The sequence below is a fragment of the Diplotaxodon limnothrissa genome, linkage group LG11 (assembly GCF_057381915.1).
Source record: "Diplotaxodon limnothrissa isolate DT_005_m linkage group LG11, D_limnothrissa_male_GT1.1, whole genome shotgun sequence".
Classification (NCBI taxonomy): Eukaryota; Metazoa; Chordata; class Actinopteri; order Cichliformes; family Cichlidae; genus Diplotaxodon; species Diplotaxodon limnothrissa.
In genome coordinates this window covers 8,946,145-8,961,836 of record NC_140606.1, presented here as the reverse complement: position 1 = coordinate 8,961,836, position 15,692 = coordinate 8,946,145, and the positions used below count along the sequence as shown (strand labels likewise).

General features: G+C 43.3%; 1 protein-coding gene across 5 annotated transcripts in view; it reads left to right on the top strand.

The window, feature by feature from the left end:
• The window catches only part of ubr5 (ubiquitin protein ligase E3 component n-recognin 5), a 30,380-nt gene extending 19,834 nt beyond the window's left edge, over positions 1-10,546 (top strand). For 2 of the 5 annotated variants that reach the window (XM_085366140.1, XM_085366139.1), the window contains exons 34-59: positions 230-469; positions 618-741; positions 955-1,066; positions 1,145-1,276; positions 1,631-1,663; positions 2,277-2,534; positions 2,620-2,888; positions 3,131-3,342; positions 3,447-3,680; positions 4,588-4,661; positions 4,776-4,948; positions 5,226-5,375; positions 5,704-5,921; positions 6,221-6,341; positions 6,633-7,005; positions 7,192-7,279; positions 7,359-7,503; positions 7,642-7,772; positions 7,941-8,001; positions 8,209-8,390; positions 8,520-8,604; positions 8,703-8,858; positions 9,065-9,178; positions 9,281-9,425; positions 9,532-9,617; positions 9,797-10,546. In XM_085366140.1, coding sequence (XP_085222266.1) covers positions 230-469; positions 618-741; positions 955-1,066; positions 1,145-1,276; positions 1,631-1,663; positions 2,277-2,534; positions 2,620-2,888; positions 3,131-3,342; positions 3,447-3,680; positions 4,588-4,661; positions 4,776-4,948; positions 5,226-5,375; positions 5,704-5,921; positions 6,221-6,341; positions 6,633-7,005; positions 7,192-7,279; positions 7,359-7,503; positions 7,642-7,772; positions 7,941-8,001; positions 8,209-8,390; positions 8,520-8,604; positions 8,703-8,858; positions 9,065-9,178; positions 9,281-9,425; positions 9,532-9,617; positions 9,797-10,009 — 4,129 coding nt within the window. In that variant the 3' untranslated portion in view covers positions 10,010-10,546. The remainder of the gene's footprint in view (positions 1-229; positions 470-617; positions 742-954; positions 1,067-1,144; positions 1,277-1,630; positions 1,664-2,276; positions 2,535-2,619; positions 2,889-3,130; positions 3,343-3,446; positions 3,681-4,587; positions 4,662-4,775; positions 4,949-5,225; positions 5,376-5,703; positions 5,922-6,220; positions 6,342-6,632; positions 7,006-7,191; positions 7,280-7,358; positions 7,504-7,641; positions 7,773-7,940; positions 8,002-8,208; positions 8,391-8,519; positions 8,605-8,702; positions 8,859-9,064; positions 9,179-9,280; positions 9,426-9,531; positions 9,618-9,796) is intronic. The other 3 variants (XM_085366143.1, XM_085366142.1, XM_085366141.1) reach the window with 3 other exon arrangements.
• The last annotated feature ends 5,146 nt before the right edge of the window (positions 10,547-15,692 follow it).

The following is a 15,692-nucleotide window of genomic DNA, read 5'->3' as shown; positions in this document are numbered from 1 at the left end:
CACAAATTATGGTGTAGGGTTTCTAAATGGTTTCCACGTGAGACTTAACTACAGCAAAGACTTAACACAGAAGCATAAATCCCACTTAAGGTTATACCAGAACAAATGAAAAGAACGGCCCAAGGCTAAAGCTTGTTTATAATTTGCTGACATACTTGATACCAGTTAGACAAGATTTTCTTATGTAATACAACCATTTCTCAACTCTTCTCCATTTTTCCTCATACAGCAATTTCATCCCTCAGCCCATTGGGAAATGTCGGCGTGTTTTCCAGGCTCTGCTGCCCTATGCTGTGGAGGAGCTGTGTAATGTAGCAGAGTCACTAATTGTCCCAGTGCGAATGGGTATTGCAAGACCGACCGCTCCTTTCACTTTGGCCAGCACCAGCATTGATGCTGTTCAGGGCAGCGAGGAGCTTTTCTCTGTTGAACCGCTGCCACCACGACCCTCACCTGACCAGTCCAGCAGGTTATTGGTTTTCTTGACTTTGTCTCATTGCAAGTGGAGTGATAAAGTAGTTTGTAAAATGTACTTAAATTATGGATAATTAGAATCCACTCTCCTTTTTTTTTTCCTTATTTATTTCATTTAATGAGCTTGTGTTTAACATTTCCAGCTCCAGCCAGACAGCTGCCTCTTATATCATCAGGAACCCTCAGCCCCGGCGCAGCAGCCAGTCTCAGCCTGTCAGAGGAAGAGATGAGGAGCAGGATGACATTGTATCAGCAGATGTGGAAGAGGTGGGGAGCCTCATTATTAAATCATTAGAGCCATAATGAATTCTGGATGTGCATGTGTGCACTGCATGTTGGTTACTGTTTCTGAGGCTAAAGCCCACAAGCTTACTCTATTCATATTTGTATTTTTTTTCTGTCCTCCTGTTACTGTAGAATTTCAGGTATGTCTTGCCACAAAGTTTTTTTTTATTTGACAATCTGTTGTGTGTCTAACAGGTTGAAGTTGTAGAGGGTGTAGCTGGGGAGGAAGACCATCACGACGACCAGGAAGAGCAGGGAGAGGAAAATGCTGAAGCAGAAGGCCAGCACGATGAGCACGATGAGGATGGTAAGATATAGTTGGAGTTGTTCATCTTTATGAATCAAAGTCAGATGAGTTTAGGATGGGGTCATGTCTGTTTTCTAGGAAGTGACATGGAGTTGGACCTGTTGGCAGCAGCTGAAACGGAGAGCGACAGCGAAAGCAACCACAGCAATCAGGACAACGCCAGCGGTCGCAGGAGCGTTGTTACAGCAGCTACTGCTGGTTCTGAAGCAGGTTAGTCAACTGCTTTTATGTAAACCATCACCTTTTACCTAATACCTTAATTGCGTTAAAAAAAACCCCCTGAAAATCTCAATGTTTTATGACCCCCGCCCTTTTTTCTTTCTTTCTTTCTTTTTTTTTTAAACTGTCACTCCCTTTGACTGAAATCGTAACCATTTTTGTGTTGAATCGGTCTAATTTGGTCTAATCGCTTGCAAAAATAAATTTTGTTTGTAAATCAGTCAGAGTCACAATGCTCGACAGTCAGCGTTGTGGATTGTGGGGATTTTATATTTGGAGAGATAATGATACAGCAGAGAAGGAAAAGTGGTCCCTGGCTGAATACCAAATGTATTTCATTTGCAGGCAGTAGGGTGTCCTTGGCATTTCCTATTTTTGGTATGAGCTCCTCTTTACTTTAATGCATATACAGATATCAGGGCAAGAGTGAATTTGCAAAGTGCATACACAGTTTCCTGCTGAGAGTTCCTTCAGTCCGTCCCCTTCTCACATTTCTCTGTTGTTGTCTGCCGTTTTTAACTAATGCCTCATCACAAGTGTAGCTTTGTTGGTCTTTTATCCAAATAACACACTAATCAACTTCTAGCTTTTCCAAGTGGTGTGGGTTTTTTCCTGCTTGGTCATCTAAAGAGTGTATTTGCTACTAACGATGATGTTAAACTTTCTTGTAGATTATTCTGTCAAGTTAGAGATTGATGTTCTTTCTCTTTGAATAGTTTTTTTTTTTTTTTTACTTGAAAATATTTAGAAAATGAAACCATGTATGATTTAGCACAAGCTGAACACCAGAGTGTCCAGTTTTGTTCTCACTCGGTGTTTCAGTGTGTCCAGTTTCGTATTGGTGGTGTTTTGCCTTGTAGTGGTGTGATTCACTAACCCGCACTCCTGCTTGGATAAGTCTGATGTGAAAGCGAAAGACTGGTAGGTCAAATTGAATACGAGAACATTAAACTGGTCTTCTTTATTTTTTTTCTTCATCCCTACTTTAAAGGTGCCAGCAGTGTCCCTGCCTTCTTTTCAGAGGATGACTCTCAGTCCAATGACTCCAGTGACTCAGACAGCAGCAGCAGCCAAAGTGACGATGTTGACCAGGAGACGTTTCTGCTGGATGAGCCTCTGGAAAGGACAACTAATGCGTCACATGCTAACAGTGCAGCTCAGGCTCCTCGCTCCATGCAGTGGGCTGTGAGAAACACCCCCAGCCAAAGGGCACCGGGAAGCGCTCCCTCCAGCACCTCAACACCAGCCGGTCAGCAAATGTCCACCTGCTTCTGCAGTTTTAATTTAAAATTTAAACTGTCTCAGAACTAACATTTCCCCTCCCCCCTCCACAGCAAGCTCCACGGGCCTGATATATATTGACCCCACTAACCTGCGGCGCTCAAGTGCAATCAGCTCTAGTGCCGCTGCAGCGGCGGCAGCTTTGGAGGCCAGCAACTCCAGCAGCTACCTGACGTCTGCCAGCAGTCTCGCCCGCGCCTACAGCATTGTCATCAGGCAGATCTCAGACCTCATGAGTCTGATTCCCAAATATAACCATCTTGTCTACTCCCAGTATCCTGCTGCTGTCAAGCTCACCTACCAGGATGCTGTCAACCTGCAGGTATAATGGCTTGGAGTCTTTTAAGATCTGCATTATGTGTTTTCAGCAGAAGGAGTTCATGTTGATTAGTCTCCACTATTAACAGTGCAATGCTAAGAGCAATAGTTTACATAACGCATAACTATAGAATATTCAACCCTACCACAAATACTATTTAGTGCTTTTTAAAAGGAATGCAAAACAAAATTTGGAATCAAGCTGATTATGTGAGCAAAGAGTGAAATGTTTGTTGTGTGAACCAGAACTATGTAGAAGAAAAGTTAATTCCCACCTGGAACTGGATGGTGTCCATCATGGATTCCACTGAGGCTCAGCTGCGATACGGCTCAGCCCTGTCATCTGCTGGAGATCCCGGTCACCCCAGTCACCCGCTCCATGCCTCCCAGCACTCAGCTCGTAGGGAGCGCATGACTGCTCGAGAGGAGGCCAGCCTCCGCACTCTGGAAGGACGCAGGTAAGCTTTTTCACTTAATGTGGTCAATGAATTAATTGAACTCTTACTCTTACATGATGCAAACAAATGATTGCTTCCCACACTTAATTTAGTATTTGTTTTAGGAGGGCAGCCACACTGCTAACGGCTCGTCAAGGAATGATGTCTGCACGTGGTGACTTCCTGAACTACGCCCTGTCACTGATGCGCTCCCACAATGATGAGCACTCTGATGTGCTTCCGGTGCTGGACGTGTGCTCGCTGAAGCATGTGGCTTACGTTTTCCAGGCTCTCATCTACTGGATTAAAGCCATGAATCAGCAGACCACCCTGGACACGCCACAGATGGATAGAAAGAGGTAAATGATGAAAAATAGTAGAAAATGCCAATTCAGGATTTACACAGAGGCTGCATACTTTGTTTATTAAATCATAAGACAGTAAATGTTTTAATATTTAATTAAACAGTTCACAGGATCCACACTAAAAGAGACTAGCTTCAGTGTGACTTTCAGTAACTTGTAGCAAAATCAGCTGAAATAAACCTAAGTGATGCTAATTAGCTAGGTTATGGACACAGCATGTGCTGCACTGACCACTAGGTAGAGCGAAGGACACAAATTTTGTGTTGCACTGGCTGCTCCGCTCTGCTTATACGTAATTTTTTTGCAGCCACTCTACGTGTATTAGATGCACCTGCTCCCTGTCATTTAAAAACATGCACGTCTCTGACATCCCCTCTGAGAGTTTGTGTTGTATAATGTTAAAATGTTTAATTAAAAAAAATGTATTGCACATTCATAAAGAAAGCTTTTAATTATCCCGATTAGTGAAGATTGTGTTGTTTCCACAACATTGCGTTTCTCCTGAGGTCCACAGAACCGTTGAATGGCTTAAGGGCTCTGGAGTTCCCTGTATATGCATGTAAGCTTGTGTCAAAAAGTTCACCGAACTTGGACACGCATGGAATGTTTTCGCTCATCGTTTGGTTGAACTTAGTGCAGCTGTAGGCTTTGTTTCTACTGGTCGCACGATTGCTCAGCGCAGCAAGAAACCATTGCACGCAAGCAATAGAAATCAAAGTTTTTTAGAGCACAGCGCGTGCGTGCCACATCCTATGTGAAAGCTTATCTAAATAAACTGCTGTTAGGAGCAAAAAATACAGTTCATTCAAACAACAGGGGGGTAATTACATTTGTTTTATGGGCCTTCAGAATAAATGTGAGTCTTAACACGATGTTTATCCTCCGTAACTTTCACTTGTAGGAATCGAGAGATTTTGGAGCTTGGGTTGGACAATGAAGATTCTGAGCATGAGAATGATGAGGACACCAATCAGAGTAAGGCAAAAAAATAAAACGACTAAATGACAACTAAACTATAGTCAGTCCATAATAAATATCAAAGAACTACATAGTTGTTTTAAGATCTGCTGTGTTTCTTTTTCACTTCAGGTTCAACACTGCAGGACAAGGATGAGGACCCAGTTCCAGCTGAGACGGGTCAGAACCACCCCTTCTTCCGTCGCTCTGACTCGATGACTTTCCTGGGGTGCATCCCACCAAATCCCTTCGATGTTCCTCTGGCTGAGGCCATCCCTCTGGCAGACCAGCCCCACCTCCTGCAGGTTAGATTTGCTGCTGATGTTCAACCTCCTTACGTGTCATACTAAGTATTTTTTATGAGTCATCTCAGCTTTGTGGCATTGCATTTTTATTCATCTTGTTTTCTGTGCGAACTCCTTCAAGTATCACTACATGCCAGAGATATTTGGCAGCAAAGAAAATCACAGCACTATTTAGAGAATGTAAAACACTTGAACTGTTACATTTAGCTGTCTTTACATTATAGAATGGCAAGTCAGCCTTTGTGATTTTAAATACATTTTGCTTCTTCTTCAACAGCCCAATGCCAGAAAGGAAGATCTGTTTGGTCGTCCCTCTCAGGGCCTGTACTCTTCCTCTTACATGGCAACCAAAGGCCTGGCTGAGGCAACCATGGACAGGAACTGCCTGGAGGTAAACATGGGCTCCTCTCTACCCTCCCCCTCTCAGGTATACCACTCCTCTACACCGTGCTATCACGCTGGTAGTTGTGTTCTAATATCCATGCATAACAAATCTCCCTGAAATAATAAAGTACTGCAGCATTTTCCCAGTTAAAATAACTTGACTATTAAGGATTCATTATCTCTTCGTGCTATTTGATTTATGAAAGGACAGGTAGGTTGGGTCGTGTTCTTGTGTTCATACGAGTGTGGATATTGGAGCACAGTTTGTATTCGGTGTCCCATTTCCATTCTGTTGTGGCCACACTGCTATCATCTTTAGAAGTTCACTTGTTCACATTACTAAACGACACTTCTGACTCCTGCTCAAACAGATCCTGCCCACTAAGATGTCTTACTCAGCTAACCTGAAGAATGTGATGAGCATGGAGACAGGCCAGCGGAGCACCGAGAACCAGTCGCTGGCAGAGCAGGAGCTGGAGGCTTCCAAACCTGGCCCATCACCCCACGACCTTGCTGCCCAGCTAAAGAGCAGCCTGCTTGCTGAGATTGGCCTCACTGAGAGTGATGGCCCTCCTCTCCCATCGTTCAGGTAACCAGTCATTGCATTTAGTGGGGCTGATTTTTGCAGAGAGGACTGACCTTGATCTCAGCAGCTTGATATGAAATGGTATCACCTATAGATGTTTGTCATCCCATTAATTAAGCCTCTGTACTCGCATTAATTAGAACCTTCATTATTAGCACATGTAACCTCTTCCTGTTTCCCAGTCAGAATGGTTGCTGTGAAAACTGTCTGTTGCTCTCAAACACAGAAAATGTAATTATAGATAAAGAGTTTATGAAGATGAGGAAAAGTTTAAAATAGTGTTTATTGTGTCCTCTGTCCAGACCTCACTGCAGTTTTATGGGGATGATGATCTCACACGACATGCTGCTGGGCCGCTGGCGCCTCTCACTGGAGCTTTTTGGTCGTGTCTTCATGGAGGATGTTGGAGCTGAGCCTGGATCGGTAAAAAATATTTTATTTTTTTTTAACATGCCTTCAACATATACTTCAATACTTAAATGGAGTTCGTCCCTGTACGTTTTTGTACTTGATGGCTTCTTAAATGAAATGCTGCTTAGAGTAAAATCAGCTTGTGTGAGGCGATGAGCCATGAGTAGCCAGAATGAATCATACAGACTTTGAAATTAAAACACTCCTCTGCTGCTATGTTAAATGGCCTGTATTTATATAGCATATGAAACTTAATGTAGCTTTAACTGACCGTGTTGTTGTTCCCTCATTGTTTTGAACCAGATCCTCACAGAGCTTGGCGGCTTTGAGGTGAAGGAATCCAAGTTCCGTCGAGAGATGGAGAAGTTGAGGAACCTGCAGTCCCGTGACCTGGCGCTGGAAGTGGACCGTGATCGAGACCAGCTAATACAACAGACTATGCGTCAGCTAAACACACACTTTGGCAGGCGTTGTACAACCACACCCATGGCGGTACACCGGGTGAAAGTGACTTTCAAAGATGAGCCTGGAGAGGGCAGTGGCGTGGCCCGCAGCTTCTACACGGCCATCGCTCTGGCCCTCCTTTCCAATGAAAAGCTGCCCAACCTGGACTGTGTTCAGAGCGTCAGCAAGGGCATGCAGGCCAGCAGTACGTGTCATCACGATTACAATTCAAGTATGACAATACATAGAAACTACTGCATACTGCATATTATGACATTTGTGTTCATTATTACAATAAATGTTTGCTTTTTGTTTTTGTGATGATGGAAGAAATCATTAAAGTAGCAACAATATAAGATACTTGACAAAAAATATTTTCAACACAAATGAACTTGCCCTGGTCGATTTGTTTGTGCAGATCTAATGCAGCGTCTCAGGAACAGAGACCGGGAGAGGGAGAGGAGAAGTGGTGGGCTTCGAGCAGGATCTCGGAGAGACCGAGACAGGTAAACTCTATTTGGTAGCCTATATGACCTTTCTTTATATTTAGAGAAAAAGTCTGCTAACCTGTTTGTATGTTAACAGAGACTCTAGGAGGCAGCTGTCCATAGACACCAGGCCTTTCAGGCCGTCATCAGAGGGAAACCCCAGTGATGAGCCTGACCCTCTGCCTGCACACAGACAAGCCCTGGGTGAAAGGCTCTATCCACGAGTCCATGCAATGCAGCCGGTAATAAACCATCAGCATATCTGTTTGTTTTCTTTCATTAAGACAGGGAACTTGAGTGATCCATAATGTTTTGCTTCCTTGTCTGCATTTATAATTTTTCCTTGATCATACTGAGGGGAGTTGTGTTTGTGTCTTTAGGCTTTCGCCAGTAAAATCACCGGCATGTTGCTGGAGCTGTCTCCTGCCCAGCTGTTGCTGCTGCTAGCTAGTGAGGATTCTTTGAGAGCCAGAGTAGAAGAGGCCATGGAGCTACTTATTGCACATGGAAGGTAAGACAAATCACCAACACCACGGGTGCCTCTGACAATAAAGTGCTCATTTAGCTGGCAAAAAAAGTACCTGTTAATGAATATACATCCATTAAGAACAGTATTTTTTTTCATATTCATACTCTGTGCCATTTAGCAAACTAACTATATTCTGTTTATCTTTCCCAGGGAAAATGGAGCTGACAGTATTCTGGACCTCGGTCTCCCAGAGGCTCCAGAGAAATCACAAGTGAACAAAATATATAACCTGTTTCCATTATTTGTTAACTAGTTTCTTGTTTTCTAAAAATGTTTTAGCCATATTTTAGCAAAGTGTGCTAAACCACGACACACTAAAATGACTTTGACACTTAACAGAAACACTTGCACAACACAGATCATCCTAATACGAAGTTGTTATAAACACTGCCCCCCTCCTCCGTTCAATCATTTTTAGCAGCAGGAGAACCGCAAACGTCACGGTTCAACACGCAGTGTGGTTGACATGGAGCTGGACGACCCAGATGACGGTGACGACAACGCTCCTCTCTTCTACCAGCCTGGCAAACGAGGCTTCTACTCCCCTAGACCCGGCAAAAATACAGAGGCCAGACTCAACTGCTTCCGTAATATTGGAAGGTAATAATAAAAAAAATCAAAGATTTACATGATGTTCGGTTGGATAAAAATGAAATTCAAGAAGGAAAATGTTTTGTGAAATCAGCTGTGTCCTTAGCAGAGTATGAAACAATGTATTTCTCTGTGCAGAATACTGGGCTTATGTCTGCTGCAGAATGAACTCTGTCCAATCACACTGAACAGACATGTCATCAAGGTGCTGCTGGGTAGGAAGGTAAGTAGAAAATATGCCTTTAAAAAAAAAAAAAATGCACCTGCTGCATAATGCTTGGTTCTTAAATAATTCAATTGCTAACTATTCTTTTACTGCAGGTGAACTGGCACGACTTTGCGTTCTTTGACCCGGTTATGTATGAGAGCCTGCGGCAGCTAATCCGCCATTCACAGGCTGGTGAAGCCGAAGCAGTGTTTGCTGCCATGGATTTGGCTTTCGCCATTGATCTCTGCAAAGAGGAAGGAGCTGGACAGGTAATGGACTTGGTTGTCTAAGTGTCAAACTTGAGCAGTATCAGATGTCACTTGTCCTGTTAAGATGGAAAAACAGCGCTGGCAAATGTGTATGTGATGCAAGGTGAAAAACGCGGCAGCACATCTGAAAATTCTCTTCAAGTTAAATTAACTAATGTGCAGGTGGTGACTTAAGTGAAGCTTATATCTCATTCTGCCTTGTTCAGGTTGAGCTCCTGTCTGGAGGGGTCAACATGCCAGTAACTCCCCTCAATGTTTACGAATATGTGAGGAGGTACGCAGAGCACAGAATGCTGGTGGTTGCTGAGCAGCCGCTTCATGTAAGTATAAACGGCAATTTTACCGAACCTTAAATTGTGTGAATGCAGATCAATGCTTTGTCATTTATCAAAATGTGTATTCACACCGGCTGTCTTTCATAGGCAATGAGGAAGGGCTTGCTCGATGTACTGCCCAAGAACGCCTTAGAGGACTTGACAGCTGAAGACTTCAGGCTGCTGGTCAACGGCTGTGGAGAAGTCAATGTCCAGATGCTTATTAGCTTCACCTCCTTCAACGATGAGTCTGGTATGTTGATCTGTCTACATCGCTTTATGTCCATCTTAATCAGTAAAGGATTTACTATTGTACATTTGACTGTCATATACTGACTCAAGACTTCTTCATTCAACAGGGGAAAATGCAGACAAACTTCTCCAGTTTAAACGCTGGTTTTGGTCCATAGTGGAGAAGATGAGCATGACTGAGAGACAAGATCTGGTAAGTCTGCTCCCATCATAATTAGGAATTCTTTCTTTTTCCATACCTTGGCTGTGGGTATCTGCTGATACAGGGTACTGATCAGACACCAGTCTTAAATTAAAAAGCCTCGGTGTACAAGTACTTGGTTTCCTGTGTATCAGACACGGGATTAAAAAAGTCGTTTGTGTACTCCTCAGGTGTACTTCTGGACCTCCAGCCCATCTTTGCCAGCCAGCGAGGAGGGCTTCCAGCCGATGCCTTCCATCACGATCCGGCCTCCAGACGACCAGCACCTCCCCACAGCCAACACCTGCATCTCCCGTCTCTACGTGCCACTCTACTCTTCAAAACAGATACTCAAACAGAAACTCCTGCTAGCCATTAAGACCAAGAATTTTGGTTTTGTGTAGAAGTTCAACAAAGAAGAGTTTAAAAAAGGAAAAGAAGAAAAACATGTTTACTGTTGTGTAATATTTACCTAGCTCCATTTTTGTAGATTTATTTTTTGTCTAAACGATTTTATGAAATTCGACATACTGTCGCCATCTCCCCGGGCGGTAATATGTTTGTGTTGTGAACACAAACAGCTTGTTATTTTTATTTCAGTTTTAATTGTTTATTTTTCTTTTGTGTTAATGAAGAAGAGGTATACGGTCCAGAACATTCCTGCATTGGCACTGTAAAATGTAAAGCCCACAGCTCTGCTCTATTGGCTTAAACCTTTGCTTCCCAGGAATTTGGCTTGACAGAAAAGCTGTCTGCCGAAAACCCAGCCAAAGATGACAGCAGTAGAAATATTTAAGACACACTGTGACTATAAGTTTTTTTTGTTTTGTTTTGTTCTTTTCCTTCCCTAGAAACGTACTATCACTGACAGTTCACTGCTGCCTTTGTGGAAAGTCATTTTTTCTTGTACAGGGGGAGTAGGGAATTTCAAAATAAACTTGGATGCAAATACATTGTCATTGTTTGTGTGTGGTCTCTAGTTATGTTACTACTTATTTCAATAGACTACCAGGTAATACATTTTATTAGTAGTAGTTAATAGATTGATGAGCTTACAAACCAAGGGGTGTACACAATAAGTATAGGAATATAAAGAGTAAATAACACCAGCAAAAAATTTAATGTTCCAGTAATGATACTTCCATACTAATCCACATGCCAGAAAACTTCTCCCAAAAAAGAATGTATAATGCAGTGTTGTAAAAACACAATTTATCGCATGCGTTATAATGTTGAATTATTAAACTTAGCATGCTCTTCTCAGGGCTTTGACCTGAGAAGAGCAAACACAAAGTGTCAAAGTTGTATATTCCACAAGTGTCCAACTGCAGGCCTCAAGGGCCTGTGTCCTGTAGGTTTTAGACGTGTCCTGGATCCAACACAGCTGAATTACTGGCTAATTTCCTTCGGGATTAATAAAGTATTCTGATTCTGAAATTACCTCCTCAACATGTCTCGAAGTTCTCCAGAGGCCTGGTAATGAACTAATCATTTGATTCGGGTGTGTTGACCCAGGGTGAGATCTAAAACCTACAGGACACCTGCCCTAGAGGCCTGGAATTCCCCACCCATGGATTCAAAAATATATACAGAAAAATCGTACAAAATCCTTGTAGTGTTCTTCCTTTCTTTTTGTGACAAGGTATGAATAGAATAGAATTGAACTTTATTTTCATTGCACATGTCACAAGTTCAAAGCAAAGAAATGCAGTTTGCATCCATCCAGAAACTGCTTGGAAGACAAGCTTGTAAGACAACAGGAGGGATAACGGATATATTCACTTGCAAAAATGTCATTAAAAAGGAATGTGCAGTTATCTACAACACAATAACATACGCCAGTTCAACCAGGCAGTAAGTGTGAATGTGAGCGACTTCAGGTTCAGGTGCAGCTAATCCAACTACTTACCCTCCAGTCAGCTCCTGTGGGACAAAAACCAAAAAAACCTTCCTCAGTCACTGGTTTTACTTGGCCTCTTTACCATCAGGTGGATGAATCTGCTCTTGGCCTCTGTGAACTCATTTGTTGGAGCCAGCAGTGGAGCTCTCAATCTCATCCACTATGTATTTGTCCAGCTGCACAGAGCTGCAGAATGGTGTGTTAATACCTGTAATACATACCAGTTTATATATATTATAGCTATATATTAGGGGTGCAACGATACACAAAATTCACGGTTCGGTTCGGTTCGATACTTTGGTGTCACGGTTCGATATTTTTTCGATACAAAAAAAATGTTCATGCCTTTTTAATTTGTCATTTATTAAAATTATAAATATATATTTTAACTCAAAAGTACAGTTTTTAAATTTAATGTTGCTGAAACAAAAGTAATTAAAAAAATAAATATATCTCAGGGCTCTCAAAATTTCAAAATCCCTGGTAGCCCTTCGGGCAGGGACTCTTCAGTTTTTGGTAGCCCAAAATAAATGTAAGTAGCCCGAATAAAAAAAGAGAGCAATTTTTTGATTGATGTTTTGTTTCCTGTTTTGTTTCCTTTACAATATTATACATTAAAGTATAATATTGTAAAGGAAACAAAACATTAATCAAAAAAATGTTGAAAAACAAATTACAACATTGTATAAAAATTACAATCATCAACTCAAATACTTGGTTCTAATTGAACAGAAATTTCTATGAACTTGTAAGAACTGTAGGACATGAATCAGTCTGTGTCAGATCCTGACTTTGAAATTTCCGCTGAAGTCACGGGTAAGAGACAAGTGGAACCAAGATCGAGGCCATTTGCTTTTTGAAGTTTGCAAAGACTGCTAAATTTTGCCAGTGGTAGTTCACTCTTTGCAACATAGTACGCTGTTCTAAACAGATTTTTCAGGTTTATTTTTAGTATGTTATTTGCAATTGGTGTTTGTTCTGGGAAAGATATTGCAGACTGAGCAATAATGCATTTCTTGCATTTCTCATGGGTTCTAATGGGGGCCTTTCTTAAAATGACTGGTCCCAGTAACAAAGGCGCTTGTCGACTCAGAAATCGAGAGAAAACCAACAACACACCCGGCAGAACATTATGTTATTTACACGGGTGCACATAAGTGGTCCGCATGTGCGCATTCCCTGTCAAAATAAAAGACGCGCACCAGATAAGAAGTTGCAACGCGCGTTTGCGTCCATATAAAAAGCACTGTTTTTGTCCGCTAGAGTGGGATTTTCACGGCACATTCCGCACCACATCTCTGTGCGTTCATCATTTGTTTGAAGCCAGCTCACCTCCTGCAACCACTTTTCTGAGAATACGCGCTTCTTTTGTGGTTCGGACTCCTTCTGACATTTCTTTGGAGGTGGAGGAACACCAAAGTAATTGCTTAAAGGAGCTTCTTCGACATCTTTAAGAGTTCTAAACAAATGTCTGTCCTCCTCCAGAAAATCTTATGTATGCAAACACGCGTTGCAACTTCATATCTTGTGCGCGTTTTTTATTTTGACAGCGAATGCGCACCTGCGGACCACTTATGTGCAGCCCTGGTTATTTAGCTCGTCATATTGCAGCCACAGAAATTCTTTTGTCCATGAAACCATAAAGCTGCACTTTCTTTTTGCCTTATAGTCTGATTTGTCATAACTTTTCCGTTTTGTGGTAAGCTTTTCTTTGGCTGTCACTTCTTCACCCTGACCTGTCTTATTTGGCTCAGCAGAACTAAAATATATATCCTGCTGCTTTTACATACACACACATAACGGTCAGCGATTCTCTGCTCAATCAACCTCTCATATGTTTAAGCTTGCTGCGGGAGATTTCACTTGTCATGTTTGCATAGTAAGCTAACGATTGATAAGACGATGTCAGAGGAATTGGTGCGCAAATTATCATCACTCACCAATCAGTACTGTCGCTCTCTATACACAGTTCGCGCGATTGCAAAGTGAAAGCAAAAAACAAGCGCAAATTCAAACGCGATTTCAATATGTCACATATTGACAGTGGCTCACCGATGCCAATGACATAATTACCCAGCTACATTTCTGAAAGAATGCAAAAGCATTGGCATATATTTTTCCTTCCTACAATAGCCCGACGGGCAGGGCAGAGAGAGATTTTGGTAGCCCGACTGGAAAAATCGCTAGCCCCGGGACGTCGGGCTAGCGATTTTGCGAGCCCTGTATCTGATTGAATCACTCATCTTTGGAAAAGAGAGTTTATTACAGAGAAATGGCTCTTTCCAAAATAAAAGCTATACTATACGCTTCTTCTGGGCTATATTCTCAGCAGCATATTGTAGCGGGTCAGGGCTGTTCGGGGTTCTGTTTGTACAGTTATGTTTTGTTTATGTTGCCATAGTGACGGGTGACGCCCTCTCGCTGCGACGGTGTGTCCTTCGGGGTCAGAGGGCGCCCTGTGTGGTGTTGTTGTTGTTGCTGTGCGGTTGCCGCGCTGAGCAGTTAGCTAGCGGCAGTGTTCTTCTGCAGATGTCAATAAACGGCTGTGCTCCCTGGCTAGCTCACGGGAAGCAAGACCAAACGATACCTCCGTCTCCTCCTTGTCTGAGCTCGCCACATTGGTGTCAGAAGTGGGATGATGGTGGCACCCCATGTTCTGACCCGAGTGACTTTTCCCCCGCCGGTCGTGACCAGCCGGTGCGCCAAAAGAAGGCACCTGGACATTTGCAGGACTTTGTGTGGGGTAATGGGGTCGTCGGGGATGACTGACCCCTTAGGTGGGGGCTATGTAGCGGGTCAGGGCTGTTCGGGGTTCTGTTTGTACAGTTATGTTTTGTTTATGTTGCCATAGTGACGGGTGACGCCTTCTCGCTGCAACGGTGTGTCCTTCCGGAGTCAGAGGGCGCTCTGTGTGTTGTTGTTGTTGCTGTGCGGTTGCCGCGCTGAGCAGTTAGCTAGCGGCAGTGTTCTTCTGCAGATGTCAATAAACGGCTGTGCTCCCTGGCTAGCTCACGGGAAGCAAGACCAAACGATACCTCCGTCTCCTCCTTGTCTGAGCTCGCCACAATATTAAACATATCAGATCCCCATAAGGAGAATCATGTGCTAACGGCTGTCTAAATGACTCGGGTAAAGTTTGTAGCATGCATGCTTGTTGTTTTTGTCTGCTTCCACTTGTCTTTGCACTAGGATGATGTCGGTGTAAATGTGCAGTCATATTCGTTGTGTTCCCACTAGTGCTGTCAGCGTTAATCTCGTTGAAATGACGTTAACGCCACAACACGGCAAATCTCCGTTAACGAGCTACCCCTGCGTGGGGCTAGACGGCCAACACCTTAACGAGCTAACTGCGCTAACACACTAGCTCCCACCCATGTAATTGAGCATTGCGTGGCACATCCAACATACTGTTTTACTTTAGTCCATGACGCGCTTACCTTCAGGGTCATATGTCACATGAAAACCAAAATAATTCCAAACGCCAGATCTGAATGAGGGTGGGGGAGGTCCATCTTGCAAGGAGAGCTTAACTTCTGTCTCGCTAGTTTGCCCTGCGCTCTTCCTTCTGACGATGCTGTCTGTCTGTGTTGAACGCTCAGTGGATCTGCGCTCGACAGTGCAGCCTAGGCGGAGTAGTCGAACGCAGATTCACTGAGCGCTCAACACAGACAGCATCGTCAGAAGGAAAGTTGATAAAATAAATTACAAATTTTGTATTGTTCGATACATATGCATACCGAACCGAAAGCACTGTATCGAATGGTTCAATATCGATACAAGTATCGTTGCACCCATCCATCCATTCGCTTCCGCTTATCCTTTTCAGGGTCGCGGGGGGCGCTGGAGCCTATCCCAGCTGTCATAGGGCGAAAGGCGGGGTACACCCTGGACAGGTCGCCAGTCTGTCGCAGGGCCAACACACAGGGACAGACAACCATTCACACTCACATTCACTCGCACATTCACACCTAGTGACAATTTGGATTAATCAATTAACCTATCCCCACAAGCTGCATGTCTTTGGACGGTGGGAGGAAGCCGGAGTACCCGGAGAGAACCCACGCAAACACGGGGAGAACATGCAAACTCCACACAGAAAGACCCCGGCCTGATGGTGGAATTGAACTCAGGACCTTCTTGCTGTGCGGCAACAGTGCTAACCACCGTGCTGCCCTAATATATATATA